We start from the raw sequence: 16657 nt of genomic DNA on the forward strand, positions 1-16657 counted from the left end.
ATTTACAAAGGAAACTAAATTGTTACCTCTCTTTGCCATTAGTTCTTTCAGCCAGTTAGGATAGTCTTTCTTGTAGTGCTCAGTCTTTTGGCAGTGAAGACACTGATCTTTGTCCAAAGGGCATTGACTTGTGCCGGTACTTCTGATGATGTTGCATTGGACCTTTTGCATATGGTTTGCAAAGAGAGCCATTGTTGCTTTGTGTGAAGGTCCTTTTCTTGTCACCCTTCACATAATTTAGAGAACCTCCATTCTGTTCGTTGAGTCTATCCTCCTCTTGCACACACATGGCAATAGTCTTTTCTATTTCCCATTTTTCAGGGTTCATGTTGTAATTGACAACAAAGTTGTCAAACTGTGCTGGCAATGAAGCCATGACCAAGTGAATCAGAAGTGCAGGCTTCAGCTCCAGGTTATCATCCATGGGCTTCAGCTTTGCAGCTAAGTTGCTCATCCTGAGGATGTGCTCCCTGATGCCATGTGCACCTCCAGTGTACTTTTGTATCACCGGATGCTTCAGTAACTGGGTTGCATATATCTTCGAAGAACCAGTGAACTGGCTCTTTATATTTTCCAAGTACTCCCCAACGGAAGCACACTCTCTGCAATTGAGCCCACGATGGCGTTCTCAATTGTGTTCTTTATAAATGTCATGCATTTCTTATTGGCAGTCTGCCACTTTCTGTTCTCTAAGGTGTAGGCCATCTCCACAGGAGCATGGTCTCTTTTCTTTTTGGCCCATGCATCATCATCATCATCATCCTTGTCATCTCTGACAGGGTCAGCAGGATTTATGGGCTGCGGTGTTTCAAGCACCCAGTCCACCTCAGCACATACGAAGGTGAAATCCATCTTCTTCCTCCACTCTATGTAGTTATGCCCTCTTAGGGTGGGAACATCCTTGATGCAGCTCATCAAGTAGAACCCTCCTGAAAACCACAGATGAGTGAGAACAGTACAATTGCATATTATAATCTAACGTTGGTCCGAATTAAGACATGCAACTGTTAATGCAAATAAAACTAGAGAGTGGATTTGGTGATCAGGGGGTACGTGAGCACGATCTAGCAATCGTTGGATCAACTTTGAGATTCCCCTTCTGGCTCACGGCGGGCAAACGACGTGAACAAGTTTTCTGGCTATCGTCATGTGGGCCATACGAAGTGAGTAATTATAGTACTTTAAAAACCAGCCTGGCCTCTGAAGCGCGGCTCTGAAACTCGCTCCACTAGCGACTGTCAGCGTCCATCACCATGCAGTGCATCCACTGTAGGCCGGCCGCGCTCCACCGCGCCTCCTCTCCACTTTCCCCGCTCGGCCGCTAATTATCTACTCCAATTTACATAACGAGACATAACAAAATAAATCCCCAACGCTAATTAACTAAACACTCCATAAATCCCCAACGCTAATTAACTAAACACCCCATACTAAACACTCCGACAAGGTGGAGGCCGCGGTAGTTGAGGTAGGTGAGCGCGAGCACGGCGAGCGAGCAGAGCGGCCCGGGCAGCGCGAGGCCGCCGGAGCGGAGGTAGTCGAGGAAGAGCACCGGGTAGAGCACGTTGTCGAGGGTGTCGGACGCCCACTTGGTGAAGCCGACGAGGAAGGCCGCCGTGGGGCCGAACGCGGCGGAGACCCACGCGGCGTAGCCGGCGTTGGTGGGGAACGCGGAGGCGAGCTCGGCGGTGATGAGCGCCTCAAGCAGGGACCAGAGGACCGGGAGGATGAGGAAGCCGAGGAGGGGCAGCAGCGCACCGCCACCGGCGCGGACCGAGTCCTCGATGCCGAACGGGCCGCCCGAGACGTCGTAGAAGATGAGCGCGATAAGGGGGGGGCACCGTCAGGGGGCGCCGCCGTGGCGAGGATTCGCCCTCGATCCCTCCGCCGCCGCCGGTCATCGGGTCAACTGACGGGCGCCGCCGCCCGCCCGCGGGCTGAGGACACCTCCTCCCAATTTCTTTGCTAGGATGTGCAGGGGAATCCCATGTGTAGGACGGTGGTGAGGATAGACATCAAGGAAAAGAACGTGGGGTGGAGCTTTCCTTTTTTAATAAACTATTAACCTCACGGGGCAGACTAACGTCGTTAGACACGTGTCACTTCGCGGGTGCGTGCTCCCACCGAGCTTCATTCGAATAAAACTATATCACCGTTGGACAGAAATAGAGATAAATGCACATATCATTGCAACAAAACATGGTCATGTCATTAATAACGTTGGTCCAAAAATAACATAACCATAATTGTCACAATAATCACTTTTATTCAACTTTGAATTTTAATCATCACTTTTGCATTTAAAAAGTCACCTTTTATTATTTGCAGCGGAAACTGTGAACTTAAACTATTAACTTTTGAACTTTCCAGAGGCATGTCTTTCACTTTTTAATTTCTGAACAAATATTCGTTGGTTCTATTTATTCAGAAAAAAAACTAGACAAAGATTTGGCCAAAAAATGACCCAAAAGCTACCTAAAACTGCCTCTGGAAATTCGAAAAAACAGAAAAACTGTGCAGCCCAAAATGCTCCCGCGGCCCACAGCCCACACGAGCAGCTTTCTTCACGCGCCGCTCGGGCGCGTTGCGTTAAGGCCTGCTGGACGCGGCCCACCATCGCGGCCCAAGGCCAAAACCATATGCCGGTTCGCTCCTGGCTGTCAGATGTGATCCAACGGTTGGGCCCTGTTCTCGGTCGGTATAACGATCGGTCCAACCGGCCGACCCCTCCAAACCCTAAACCTAAAAATTATTTCTCCCCACCCCTATTTCTTTGCCTCCTCTCTGGCGGCGCAGAGGGAGAGATTCTCCCTCGATCGGCCCTTGCTCTCTGGCGGCGACAGAGAGAAACCGCGCGCACTACTCCCTTGCAGCGGCCGGCGGCGGCGCTGCCCTGCACACGCCCACGCGCCGCTCGGCTCCACTCTTTCTTTCCTCCCACCACCACAAGCCGACGGCCATGCGGAGATAGGACGCGGCCGGCACCCCCGGGTCCTTTTGCCGGTGTGTACGTGCGTCCACCCGAGGGTGTGCGCACCGCCGTCAACATGACCAGAGGAGGTGCCATTTCTTTGCCGTCAACATGGTCGAGCAGCAGCAGCATCACGGTACGCCGGTGAGGGTTTCTTCTTTTCTTTGCTCCGTCTCGCAGCAGCAAGTGGAGTAGCCCTTCTTCCCTATGCCTCGGCATACCGATGCGCATCGGGATCGAGAGGGGCGGCGCGGCCTTGCGGCGGCGCTAACTTTGCCGGCGAGCTCGAGGCTCCCGGTGAGCTTTTCTTTTCTTTCGTAAACAGGGTTACGGAGATCTAGGGTTTGTTGTTCATATTTTTCTACCTGAAAAATAAAGATCTATACATGCTAACAAGTGCTCTGATACCAATGTTAGATTAGCCAATGACTAGGGTAGATCCTATACGAGTAGAAGCTATTGTTGTTTATGTTCTGCTATCTAGAGAGAGAGATCGAGAGGCAGAGACAGTGTACCTTCTCCTTTGGAGGAAGATCCAGAGGACGTCGACATGGTGGCGACGGTGGTGGCGCGGGTGAGGTCGTGGCGGCGGTGGAGCTTCCCGTTGGCACGCGCTAACCCTAGATCGGTAGGGGTTTTGTCGATGGGGTGTTGGCACGCACGGTCAACCTCGTACCGTGTGCGTCCGGCCCCCACCTCTCTTTATAGCGCGGCGACAAGGGCCCACCAACCAGGGATAAGGTTGGGCGCCCCCGATCAGAGCGCAGACGAGGTCAAAGGTTCGTGCTCGATCCATTGGGTTTGACCACGTGGAGATCATCCTAACATATCATGAAGAAACAAATTTTCAGGAATGTCAGACATGATGCAAAGCTAAGGCCTTTTAACTAGTGTGGAGGTTTGTGATATGGTCAAAGATATTAATGTAGTTGACAACGACACTGATATGGTTGAAGGATCGAAAAGCTTTATTTCTATTTGTGGTTGACAACTATTTCGTGCTTAGCTTTGACTTCACAGAATCATACAAACAAAATAAAAATAATAATGAAGTGCAAAAAAAAAAAGAACGAGCTTTCGAGTTGGACCGAGCCGAGCCTAGCGAGCCAAAATCCCGCGGCGGTCCAAGTTTTTGGGCTCGACTCGGTCCACTCCAACTGCGGGCCGAACTCAACTCGGACCGAGCCGGCAAAAGCTCGGGCCGAGCTAAAAGATCGCTCCTAACGTCCACCCTTAGTTGCGGGGTTGGTATTTTCCTTTTTTTTTAAGGAACCCGTGAGCTTTATTGATTATGCAACAATATTTTACAATCATATGTGACTTCCCCTAGAACAGACTCTGGTACCGAACCACAAAGCGATCCAATATTACCATTCTTGCCTAAATGCCGCTAGGGCATGTGCTACTCCATTGCTCACGCGATCCACTTTTGCCACACTAATATGAGATAGATTTGTAGATGGTTATGTCTTTCTCTATACAAGCACTAGCTTGGCGATCGATCCTTTCTTCCACCATTGAACATCTGAACGAACCGGAGGTAGTCAGATTCAATGAGTGCCTTGTTGCAATTTGTGCTGATCAGGTGTGTCAAGCACTCCAAAAACGCCAGGACTTCAGCTTCTTCGGCGCTCAGGCACCAGAGAATGTACTTCCACTCCTACTGTAGGAGTTGGCCACGATGATCTTTGATAACCCAGCACAGGCCAGCATGCATGCTCGAGCTGTCCCAACCAGCATCAACGTTGGCCCTTAGGGTGCCATCCTCCCGTGCTGCCTAGCTTGAAATAGCTGGGTATGCAGGCTTAGTTACAAGATCTCTCAGGAGGGGCGCTTTCCCTTTGTCATCAAGCGGATTCTTTGTGTTAGCTACAAAAGACTCCAGGTAGTTGCAAAGGTAGGGGATAGATGCTGCAACTGAAGCTTTGCTTTCACCATCAAGCAAAGATGCATTCGAAAATTCAGCTCTTTCAAGAACAAGGATAAAAGGATTTTTTTTTTGTGTATTTTCGTTAAATGGGATAGAGAGGGAAAAAGAAACGAGAATGGCAATAAAGTAAGGAACTAAAATAAAACAAATGAAAAACGAACTAAAACGAAAAGCAAATAAAAAGCAAAGTGTTGGGACAGACCAGCATGAGTGTTTCAAAGCTCTCATAGAGCTGGAGTACAAATTTATTCAACATAAATAACAATGCTTGAGGAACACATGCCCAAGCTTAGGCTTTTGCAAGCCCTCTTGGTGAGCTTATTGTGGTGGAGGATAATTCTCACTGTTCCATTGGCTGCTCCAATGAGTGAACTGGAAATTGAGTTCGGTGGTGTGGTCTCGAACTCAGGTTCTCAATGCTTCCTTCGACCGCGTACATGTCCTGGTAGGTGGTGAAGTCATGGAGTGGCTGTTGCTTCTGTTCTAGACCTTGAGGTTCTTGTTCAACCTCCGCTCCTTCTTCCGGTTCATCTTGTTGTGGGGGTAGCTTTGCCTCAACCTGCGCATCATAATGCAAATGCCTTTCCTCGAGAGGGAATAGACCATTGGGCAGATGGACATCGATCAAGTGATCAGCTCCCGGTATAGTGAAATAATATCTACCTTCACCATACCACATGCATTCGGAGTAGTAAAACCAAGGCGACGAGTGCCTTCCAATGCCTGTAAATTACTTACATGCCGTGGAATTGTATCATTTTTCGGCATTGTTCGGCAGGAGTAGATCAATGAGTATTAGAGTGTATTATCCACCATGTATTTGGTGAAAACACTCCGGCCACCCAATCCCTTTCTTCAAAAATATTGTTCGGTACGCAGGGTTTGCTATATTGAAAAAAGCATACTCTTGTGCAGTTTCAGTCCTGGAGTAACAAAGATTCAATTCCTATTTCGGTCCTGGGCGCACAGTTTCAGCAGCACTTCATCACAACATAATTACAACAACTTTACATAGGAATGTAAATAGAACAAAATCATCTCTCGTTTTGATCACATAATGTACTAGTATCAGTTTCACTGGTTGAAAAATAAGGTTTTGCCGTATAACATGACCTGTAAGCTTACATTTTCATTGTGCTTCCTTCTTGCGCCGCACCTCCTTCTGACCGCACCTGGGTCGGTGGTAGTGTGATCTGGAGCCGATGGCCAATCCTCCTCTTGCATGCCCTGGATCGGGACGCCACAGTCGCGGCTATTCTCTCCGCTGCTGTCCGTCACTCCCTCGTCCCTACTGCCGAGGCTCACCTCTGCAGGCGCGTGCCTACTGCCGAAGCTCCTCGGTCTGCTGAGTGACATCCTGCTGTCGGAGGCCCTTGACACGCGTGTGCTGACCCGTTGCTGCAAGAAGACCGGCGCCCTGGACGTGTCTACCATGACTTTGTCTAGAAGAACTTCGCACCATCGAAGGTGCAGTTTTTCACCTGGCTCATGTCCAGAGCACGCGTAAGAACATCCTGTCCGCCGCAGAGGCGTTCTGCCTTGTCTGCCAAGCTCCCATCAAGACAGCCAACCAAATATTCCTTTGAGGGCACCTTCGCGCAAAGATTCTGGGCGGTGGTTGGATACCGCTTCCCCGGTGACACAGACGTCTGTTTGCTTCACTAATATGAGGCACCAGAGACCGTGCCTGCTGACTCGGCGTTGACATTCACCTTGCTCTGCCCTTGGAACCTCTAGCGACACAGAAATGCCGTTGCTTTCCCTGAGCAGTGGACTTGACTTCCTCTCCTGCTGCAGATGTGCCGAGAAGAATCTCGCTACTGGCAAGCTCGCTTGCCCGTCTACCAAGAGCTAGCCGCGGCTGCAAGGTTGCCCTGCCTATCGGGTTACACAACCTGATGTCTCCCTCCTCTCAGCTCTCTCTGCCTTACCCTGTGTAAAAACCATTAAGGTCTTTTGGGTCTGCTCATATATATACACAAAATTCAGGTGGGAACCATAAAAAAAAAACATTCTAGTAAGATCGACAGTGCAAACTGTAAAGGCAAGAGTGCAAATTAGTCTACTCACAACACATACGAGTAGTAAATTATGAGTGAAAAGTAGGCTATAACTGTATGTGTAGATATGATCAATTTTTCATGAATTCAAGAAAATCCAATGTAGCGGTATAACGCTCAAGCTACGGTAATATTAACAGAAAGGTTGGATCAACCTGATATTGTTATCTTCAAGGTGGCTCAAAATAAATAGGACAAAACCTGTATTTGATATGCACAAGTAAGTAAGTCCAGTAAACAGGACACTGAAATGAGTATCAAAAGTAGGCTAGAGCAGAAAGGAAAAGCTACAGTTTTGTTTCTATTCTTCTTACGAATCTATTCAACACACAAGAAAGTAACTAAATCCAGCAAAGAAAACCGATGATAGGAACATCAAGGTGATTCTGGGAAATTTTGCTCAACAAGGCAGCTCGAAATCTATTTTGGTACAGAACTAAAAAAAAAAAAAACACCACAGAACAAGCTTGTGTTACATGGCTTGATTAAAAATCACTTGCGATGAATAAGTTTAGTGTCTTGTTCCAAGACTACCAGGAGGTTGTCTGCAGCACTAGAATCCGACGAGAGAGTCGATCTAATCTAAAGCATCTGGAGAAACGAGCAGATTTACATCAAGCTGAATCGATCCAAGATACTACATACAGAGCCTGGTATTGACAAATTGCAAAACACGTACGGAATATTAGGATTAGCAAACTGAAGCCGACCCAGCAATGCTACAATTGTCCTACCTCATCGATGAACCCTAGATCAAAAATCTGATCCCACAGAGTCATCGAACTCCACATCTAGCAGTAGATGGGGAGAGGAGGGCACGAATTGGATATTACTTACAATGCCGGAGAAGACAGGCGGCGGAGGGATCTTGGCGTCGGCGGCCTCGGAACGGAAGGAGCAGCCAGCTACGGGATGGGCAAAAGGAGGCGGTGGAGATCCGGACTGAATGGTTGCGAGACGGTGGACCAGCTGCCGTCTTCAACAGCGGCGGTCGACGGTCGGCGCCGCCGCAAGGGGTGGTCGGGGCGGTAGCTGCGTCAGTCGCCCGGCCAGAAACGCGAGGGGAGACGAGCGTTTTGGTTCCACCCCGACCCGGTTTCACTCGGGCTCATGTCAAAAAGAAAAAGGGTCACTCGGGCTCGAGACCGGTCCATTCCTCGCCTCCACCCCCTCTGCTCCGTTCTCCGCCGCCGCCTCTCTCCTCCCAGGAACCTACTCCGACCCCGGAACCAACTCCAACCCCGAAACAGACTCGTGCTCCCGTCTACACAAACAAACGCTCTCGCGCGCCCACCCTGTCTCCTTCCCGTGCGCGATTTGGTTTCCAGGTATGAGCTCTATATCTAGATCCGCCCGGACGCCCACAAGATGAGATCGATTGCTCTCATCTAACAAAAATCCCATCTTTTGTCTCCTGTTTGTTTGTAGTAGGATGTCTAAGCGACGATGGCAGGCCGAGGATGGTCAGGCCAACTGCCATGACCACCGCAGCGGCAAGAAGCACAAGAGCCTCTATCTCGTTCTAGATGACTGGCACAGGGGCTTCACGATCCGCAAGCTTGACGCTGATAGCCCAGACCTAAGCACCCCCCCTGTCGCCCGGCTAGTGGCACCTGTGTATAATCGTGCCATGAGCTTTGCAGCACTGGGAAGCAACATCATAGCTACTAGCAACCAATATGCTGCAACCGTGGTCTTCGACACGGAAGATGCTGCTCTGGCAATGGGAAATCCCCTACCTGATTCACTTCACAATACTGCCAACTTCTTTTTCACTGCCGGCGACGTGCTGTTTGCGTTTTCCTACGACTTCATGTTGCAGCCTCACTCCTTTGAAGTCCTGACCGCCACCAAGGATGACATGGTCAACCCTTTGTGCCCGAGCACTGACTGGTCCTGGAAAAGCGTTCCGGCACCCTTCACCAAGGATGAAAGGATCCAATCCTATGCCCTTCACCCGGACGGACACACCATATTTGTGTCCGCTTACATCAACCGTGTCCGCGGTGGTGTCACATTCTCCTTTGACACCAAGAACCGTGAATGGAGGCGCCATGGGGATTGGATGTTGCCTTTCAATCTTGAAGGCTACTTTGACGCCGAGCTAGATGCATGGGTTGGGCTACACCGAGATGGCTACATCTGCTCCTGCCAAGTTCCCTCCCTCAACAGTAACACCAGCAGCACATTGCAGCAGCCCAACTGGAAGATGGCCAAGGACCACAAGATGTGGAGCCCACCACATCAGTTAGCTAAAGGGCGAGGGGCTACTCTCACCTACATGGGCAACTCCAGGTTTTTCCTTGTTGATTGCGTGGCGGCCGATGGTTTAGAGTTCAGGGATGCTTTTGGTGACTCTGATGGCTGCGTGCTCAACATGACCACGTTTCGTCTCAGGTACGATCGTGAGGGCAATCTGCGAATCAAAGACAGGAACACTACCTCTTGTCCTGTGTCTAAGCAACTCTCGTCATTCTCCCCGGTGGCGTTCTGGATGTAGCTGCGTCAAGGAAATCAAACTTGCTGTTTTTATTTATTTGGCTGTATGTCATGCATACTAGCTATGTTCATCGTCCTATCTGTAAGATACTCCCTCCTTTTTTTCTATATACAAGGCCACTTTGTAAATTGGATCCAACTTTGACTACCGTTTTGAGCAACAAAAATATGTTGTATGCCACATAATGTTTGACCCATTTGTATGCTTTCTGTGGCATATAACATATATTTTCTTGCTCAAATTGATGATCAAAGTTAGAGCCAAATTATGAAATGGCCTTGTTTAGAACAAGAGAAACCGATCGATGAATCAATAAAAAGCAAACCGGTTATTCTGTGGAACCTTTTGGAGCTCTTTAATTCTGCAAATGCAGAAACCGATCGATGAATGTCTATAACTACGAGTTTCAGCAACTTATAATATTTTTTGTGAGTATAGATGTGAGTTGGAATCTATTCTCTTGATGAATATAGCTGACATATATTCTCATCTTATCTGTCACCATAGAAAAGAAATAATATCTCTGCAGTTCTTCTCTCTTGCTTTTTTTAAAAGGAAAATCCCCCTCAGTGTAGCGTGAGTTGTTCATAATTCACAAACATGTATTAATTTATTATATATGGACTGGACAATGTAAATTCATGGTCGCTTCCTTACCTTGACATGGTCATACGTACATTCTCCTGTCCATAAGTCCAAGAATAGGTTAAATTTAGAACATCTTTAGGATTCAGATTTGTGTTTCATAAAAGAACACAATCAGGTTTTGGAATCGCTTTATGGAGAAGCTAGCCATTGATTGGTATGTAAACTCAATTAGGATCCTTGCATGAAGAGTGCCGATAAAATAATATTTTACATGACATGGCTAATGCCATGTCCATGGTTTTTAAGGCATGAAGGCGGTTTAAAGCGATGAGGGGCGCCTCAATGCCTAGGCGCTTAAAGCGCGAAGCGAGGTGACACCTTAGTTAATTTTTACACAAATTGGTGATGAATAATATGGTAGGCGTGAGTAGACATAAATAGGTAAATACTTTGAATTTGCTGGTTGTTGGGCTCACATAACATCCATTTCTCCCATCTTTTTTCCCATTTCTTCCTTGCACAACAGAAATCTGCATAAAGATGAACAAATTGGTGTGTTAAAACTTGACTTAATACTTTAATAGATTAACAATGGCAAAAAAAAACAGAGAGTAAATGAGAGTGTAAGTGCAAAATAGGATGCCAAACATGAGTGTGTTACATATTACATAGCCAAGGTCGAGAACATAAATAGGTCTAGTTGTCCACACTCCACAACCAGAACACGGAAATAAGTTAGGTTCACAAGTTACTCACAAATTCAAATGTGCTCCAATTCCTATCACAACCGGATGATGAAGCACATAGAGTAACAATAAGCTTTGAGAACCTTTGTAGATCGATTGCCCTATGCATTAGGAGTTTGTAAAGAAAATAACTTGCTGAAATTAATTTGCTTCTTGCATTAGTTGACTTACGAGGGTTTCTTTTGTCCATGCTTTGGATTGCCATCACATTAGCAAAGGTTCCTCGCCGGTTCTCATAGAGAACAGATTGTTCATTAATCTCGAATTTCAACATCAAGTACCATTTTTGCAAGGACATCATTAAAGTAACTTCTTAACTCCCCAACTAAAGCAGCATCACCACTATCCTTAATGGAGAAGAATTTTCCAGGGTTCAAATACAAATTAAGCTGCACCATACAATGGATGATCCATTTGAGTCTCCCAACGTTTATCAACAATGTCCATGACCATCTTGAGAAAAGGTTTCTTGTTTTGTTGTGGAAAGTCCTGATTTATCTTCTCCTTTGCAAACCTCATTAGTGCTGTATTTTCAGGCATGGCAGGAACCTCATCACCATCTGCTAGCCTAAGCACTCGAAGTAGTGGACCTGAAGCTCTAAGGCAGTCCTCAACTGCATGCCACCACTCAGTCTAGTTGCATGGCTAATGCCGCGTACCCGCGTCTACTTATTTACAATTTACATTCTTTTAAATTGCTAAGATTTATTTTGCTTGGCAACTAAATCCTCCCCTGTTTAGTTGCTTTTATGCATTACTGGTTTACAATCAGTTGCGGAGCCTTCGCTACTTGTTATGCTGGTGCAAAAATATGATTTAGCAGCTACTTTTTACACTACACAATTTGTGATAGGTTACTTATTCTGCTGTTGTTACATGTTCGTTAATTGTGCATCACATGTTCACCAAAGTGGCTAGGCTATTAGAAACTGTGACACTTCTTTTTTGCAGTCTTTATTCTGCTTGTACAGAGCAAGTGTTATGCATGTTCCTTTCCTCCTAGAGAACTCTGTGCATGTACACATCCCAGTGAGGGCCTCAATGAGGGACATGCTTGGTCATTTTGTTTCCTAAGTCTAACGCTGCACCAGCAGCTTTCAGTTATACCTCCTGAATATATTGAATATATGCAGTTTACCCCTCAGTGTTCTCCATTTTGCATGTCAATACGATGTGAAGTAGTTTAACACTAGAAAGTGGAAATTAAATATCAGCATACCAGCTTGTTGCATCTCACGTAATCCCCCTAATTAGTAATTACAACTACATAAGCAATATAACCTTGGGTCATAGGGTCCCTGAAAGCTATTTACTTCAACCTCGAGCTTCAGAGTACAAATGTGTAGCACAGGTAATGATGATTCAGTGATTCAGAGATATTCGTTAGAACTCCAGGAACTGTGTAGCCTACCTAGTGTATTCATATAGCTAAAATATAAACTCTAGGAACTGCATCAGTCTCTGCTGGCAATAAAAAAAAGGATTGTGTGTATGACCAACTCATTTAGGATTCAAAGGCACAAATTTGCAAGCTCACGTCACATTTTAACTGATAGTTTTTCTTAGAAAAAAATGAAGGCTGTGCTGGATGATGGATACACTTCTGTTGATGAACCTAGGCATGAAAACGGATGGATCTCAATTAGTTTAGTCTGTCTTATGCCAGAATACATTTGCATTACCTATTACTAGTTGTTCTATGACTCTCCAGTATATATGTTGAATTGTTAAGTTGGGCTTTCTTCTGTTTGTAACTCCTGCAGTTGAAACAAATTCAGTCTCTTTGCTGCTCAAAATGCTAATACCATTTAAGTCATGTTGCTTTTTGTATTTGTGTATGTTGGTTTTGCATATATAAACCAGTGCCGACGATAATTGGTGCAGAAGTGAAGCAGGCCCATGTTTATGAGCCGTCTAGCATTTTCTGAATTACCATGATTTTTTTTTTTTTGATGTACGGGGTGCTTGGCACCCATGAGCATGAATGTATTTTCCATCTGGGACGTGAATTTTTGGCACATGCGTGCTATGCACCCCATAAATCCTAAAATTCGTGATAATTTTAAATATTGAAAAAATTTAATCCTCCTGGAAACAAAAAATGATCAATTATTGTACTCGTATAAAAATGTTTGGGCTTGAAATGATTCCCATGGCTGGGCAAAAAAGACAAGTTTATGACGAATATAGCGTGAATAGTACATGGACATGGGCCTTGTTCGATTTTGTCTTTTTTACCAGGATACAGTGATAGCAATTTCCTCACGAATTTTTTTATACAACTACAATAGTTGACCATCTTTGGTTCCCAAAAGGATTCAGATTTTTTTTAACCATTTTCTGAATTACCACGATTTTTTTTGGATGTAGGGGGCGTTTGCCACCCATGAGCATGAATGTATTTTCCATCTGACACACCCTTAGTTTAGTCATTCTGAAATAGTACATAGCAAATAGTATATCCTACTCCTTTGAAAAACAGCTCCTGTACTGCTGTATGCAAAAAATATTGATTATTAAACACTAGGCTGAAGTTCCTATGTAATTGTATTATTGTATACGCTCCTGTAGTTTATCTGCCTGCTTAACATACTATTGCCTTTTTTTATGTAACTGCAGGCATATGATTTCAGCTGAACGCAAGAAAGGGGAAGACGATGCTGACCTACATGCTGCAAAAAATATTATTCATAGCAAGCATTACACCGTGTCTAGAATTATAGAGGTTGAGTATGAGTTCGGTGATACTCCCAGAAGGAAGAGTGAATGCGTGCATGAGAAGAAGGAATGTACCCATGGACGTATCTTAACTAAGAAATAATGCTGGTCGCCAAACTTGGGATCTGCTCCGCTGAAGAAGCTGAAACAAGCTGTTGTTGTCGATGAGTCCCCTGCCTGCGATCTCCCTGGCGTTATTTGAGTAGTTTCGTCTTCAGAAAAGGCTTATTGGGAAGTTTGTAATAAAAAGAGTAGTGGGATAACTTCTTAAGTCGATCTTCTAGAATAGCTAGATTTACTCTTTCCAGTATTTTTCTCTTTTCGAGCCTGTTATTTTTGAGCCTGGATCTGCTTCGGTGGTTTCATTTTAATGGAACCGGAGATACCCTCCCTGTTGATATAAAAAGGAAATCTTAACTCAGAAAAAACGCTGTTTGTATTTTTTGGAGAACCCATCCAGGCGAAAGCATCTGGTTGTGGCTCTAGGGAACATTACTTGTCTCATACTTGCACAGTTTGAGCCTGTTGTTTCTGGTCACTGCGTTGTTCTTTCGTTGGAGGTATTTTGTGCTGTGCTTTTATAAGAAGCGAGCTACAGCTGCTCTGAATTGCAATAATGTTTTACCTGAACTCTTAGTGATACATTGATTTTTACGTCTGCGGCATCATTGAGCAGTTGATAGCAGTGTATGGGAGGCTGAAGATGTTTGTGCAGCAGGGCAAGGATGTGATTTTTATGGAGCTACTGTGCATTTTGTGATTGCACTTGATGCGTGCGTCACGTGCGTGTCTCTTATTACTTACAACATGTAATCTTGTTAGAGCATCTCCACTCATCCCCCGACGAGGCCCCCGAGCGACGTTTTTTCCATCCGGACGGCGAAATTCGGCCCAGTCGCGCCCCCGGTTCCTCGTTTTCGTCCGGATTTGGCCCTTCATCCATCCGGCGAGCCCACGCCATCCCCGGCCCCCGGGGCGCGCTCGGGGACTCCGACGAGTGAAAAGCGGGGAAGGGCCCGATCCGTCGGTGACTCGACGCACGAACCCCACCGCCACGTCGCTCAAAATCTCCCCCACCCCTCGTATCTCTCTCGCCGCCGGCACCACCCCGCCGACTTGTTGCCCAGATTCCGCCGCCCCTCCTTCCCCACCTGCCTATATTCCGCCGTCTTTGGACGACGGCCTATCTAGCTGCTCTTCCGCCGGCCTGTTTTCCGACTTTGGCCTGCTCCTCGTCGCTCGCGGCTCGGGTTGCCTCGACCACGCCCATCAGGTGTTCGTCCATTTGCCTCGCCGGCCATGGACTCGGACGAAGAGGAGGAGCAGATGTTCGTCGAGCTTATGCAAGAAGAGATGGCAGCAGCCGCCCAAGACGACGAGCACATGATGATCCTCGGTTGCTTGGCAAGCATGTACGCCGGACTGGCAACTGGTCGACGTGGTGGGTCGGCACCGAGTCGCCGGAAGTGCAAGCCGAGAGAGCGAATGGAGGGCTACCGCATGTTGTACGCCGTCTACTTCGCCGACAATCCATTGCACGGTGAGAGTGTTTTCCGGCGTCGTTTCAGGATGAGAAGAAAGCTATTCTCGCAAATTGTGTATGCCATCCGCCACTTTGATCCCTACTTCGGATGCAAGGTGGATTGCACCGGTTTGGTTGGATTTTCGTCATCGCGGAAGTGCACAGTGGCTATGAGGATGCTCGGCGTATGGAGCTCCCGGTGATACTGCAGATGACTATCTTCGGATGGCGGAGTCCACCGCCCTTGATTGTTTCTACCGGTTCTGCGGGGCCGTCATAGCAGTGTTCGGGGACTATTTCTTGAGATCACCCACTATCGAAGACACTCAGAGGATCCTTACAATAAATGAAGCTAGGGGTTTTCCAGGGATGCTTGGAAGCATTGACTGCATGCATTGGCAATGGAAGAACTGTCTGTTTGCGTGGCAGGGAATGTACAAGGGTCACAAAAAAGGCTGCACCGTGATACTTGAAGCGGTGGCTACCCATGATCTCTCGGATTTGGCACTCTTTCTTTGGTATGCCCGGATCCAACAATGACATCAACGTCCTAAATCGCTCCCCGGTCTTTTCCAAGCTTGTTGAGGGTCATGCTCCCCCTGTGGACTATGTGATCAATGGTCGGCACTACAACAAAGGATACTACCTTGCAGTACGGTATCTATCCAAAGTGGGCAACATTTGTGAAGACTATCTCCAACCCTAGCACCCCCAAACTTTGCGAGTTTGTCAAGAAACAAGAAGCTTGCCGAAAAGACGTCGAGCGTGCATTTGGTGTCCTCCAGCCAGAGATTTGTCGTCGTCCGGTTCCCCGCTATGACTTGGTCCAAAGATCGGATGTGGGAGGTGATGAACTCGTTGTGTGTGTCTACACAATATGATTATTGAAGATGAGCGAAAGCATCCGGTTCCTCCGGCCGAGCAAGAAGCACCATATGAGAGAGAGGGTCCTCTTCCACAGCCCTAATCACCAGGTGCCTCCATCATGGGCCGCCTTCTTTGCTATGCGTCAGGAGATTCGAGACTCTACAATGCATCGACCGTCGCAAGATGATCCGGTGGAGCACATATGGAGGCTCCGAGGCAACGCCAACGCCGACGCCAACTAGTCTGTCTTAATTTGTTTGAAAAATTGTTAAATTGTGTGCTTCATTTGTTTCGAGCACTTGTTAAACATTGTACCGATTATCGCCAAATTTGTTTCGATAATTTTCGTACTCTTGTTTGCCGAACTTGTTAAATTTTATGTTGAATTTGTTTGAAATATGTCAAATGGTCGAGGTTGGGGGTTTCCTGCCGGGGGGACGGCTGGAACTTCGGCGCTCCCCACGCCAAATCTTCCTCCAATCCGAACAAAAATTTCGCCGGATTTGGGCGTGGGGAGCGCCAACGAGTGGGGACGCTCTTAGGATCGCTGCATTCTCACAGCTCAGCCGCTCCCGTGACTCTGCCCTGCTGGTGGGCTGCTCCTGCCATGTGGGCCCATGTTCTGACCTCCCCTGGTCTTGCTCAGATTCATCACGCCCACCTGGCGCCGACCTCTGTGACCTCTTGCCCTGGTCCGCTGCCTCTGTCGTGGCCTCTTACTCCACCAAATCCGCCCAGCTCAAGTGGATCCTTGC

General features: G+C 47.1%; 1 protein-coding gene across 3 annotated transcripts; it reads left to right on the plus strand.

Annotated features, from left to right (window-relative positions):
- The first annotated feature begins 8139 nt into the window (after positions 1-8139).
- On the plus strand, positions 8140-13692 carry LOC124705413. 3 transcript variants are annotated; one of them, XR_007003994.1, is made up of 2 exons: positions 8140-8289; positions 13415-13692. XR_007003994.1 is itself a non-coding variant. In XM_047237139.1 (2 exons), the coding sequence occupies exon 2, from the start codon at positions 8394-8396 to the stop codon at positions 9459-9461; it is 1068 nt and encodes a 355-aa protein (XP_047093095.1). In that variant the 5' UTR covers positions 8140-8289; positions 8390-8393; the 3' UTR covers positions 9462-9581. The 3 variants fall into 3 exon arrangements, 2 of the variants coding, with proteins under 2 accessions (XP_047093095.1, XP_047093096.1); XM_047237139.1 differs by lacking the exon at positions 13415-13692 and adding an exon at positions 8390-9581; XM_047237140.1 differs by lacking the exon at positions 13415-13692 and adding an exon at positions 8393-9581.
- The last annotated feature ends 2965 nt before the right edge of the window (positions 13693-16657 follow it).

The sequence above is a fragment of the Lolium rigidum genome, chromosome 4 (assembly GCF_022539505.1).
Source record: "Lolium rigidum isolate FL_2022 chromosome 4, APGP_CSIRO_Lrig_0.1, whole genome shotgun sequence".
Taxonomy (NCBI): domain Eukaryota; kingdom Viridiplantae; phylum Streptophyta; class Magnoliopsida; order Poales; family Poaceae; genus Lolium; species Lolium rigidum.

Coding starts and splice junctions, on each gene's coding strand:
- LOC124705413 (XM_047237139.1), top strand. CDS start 8,394: ATGTCTAAGCGACGATGGCAGGCCGAGGATGGTCAGGCCAACTGCCAT.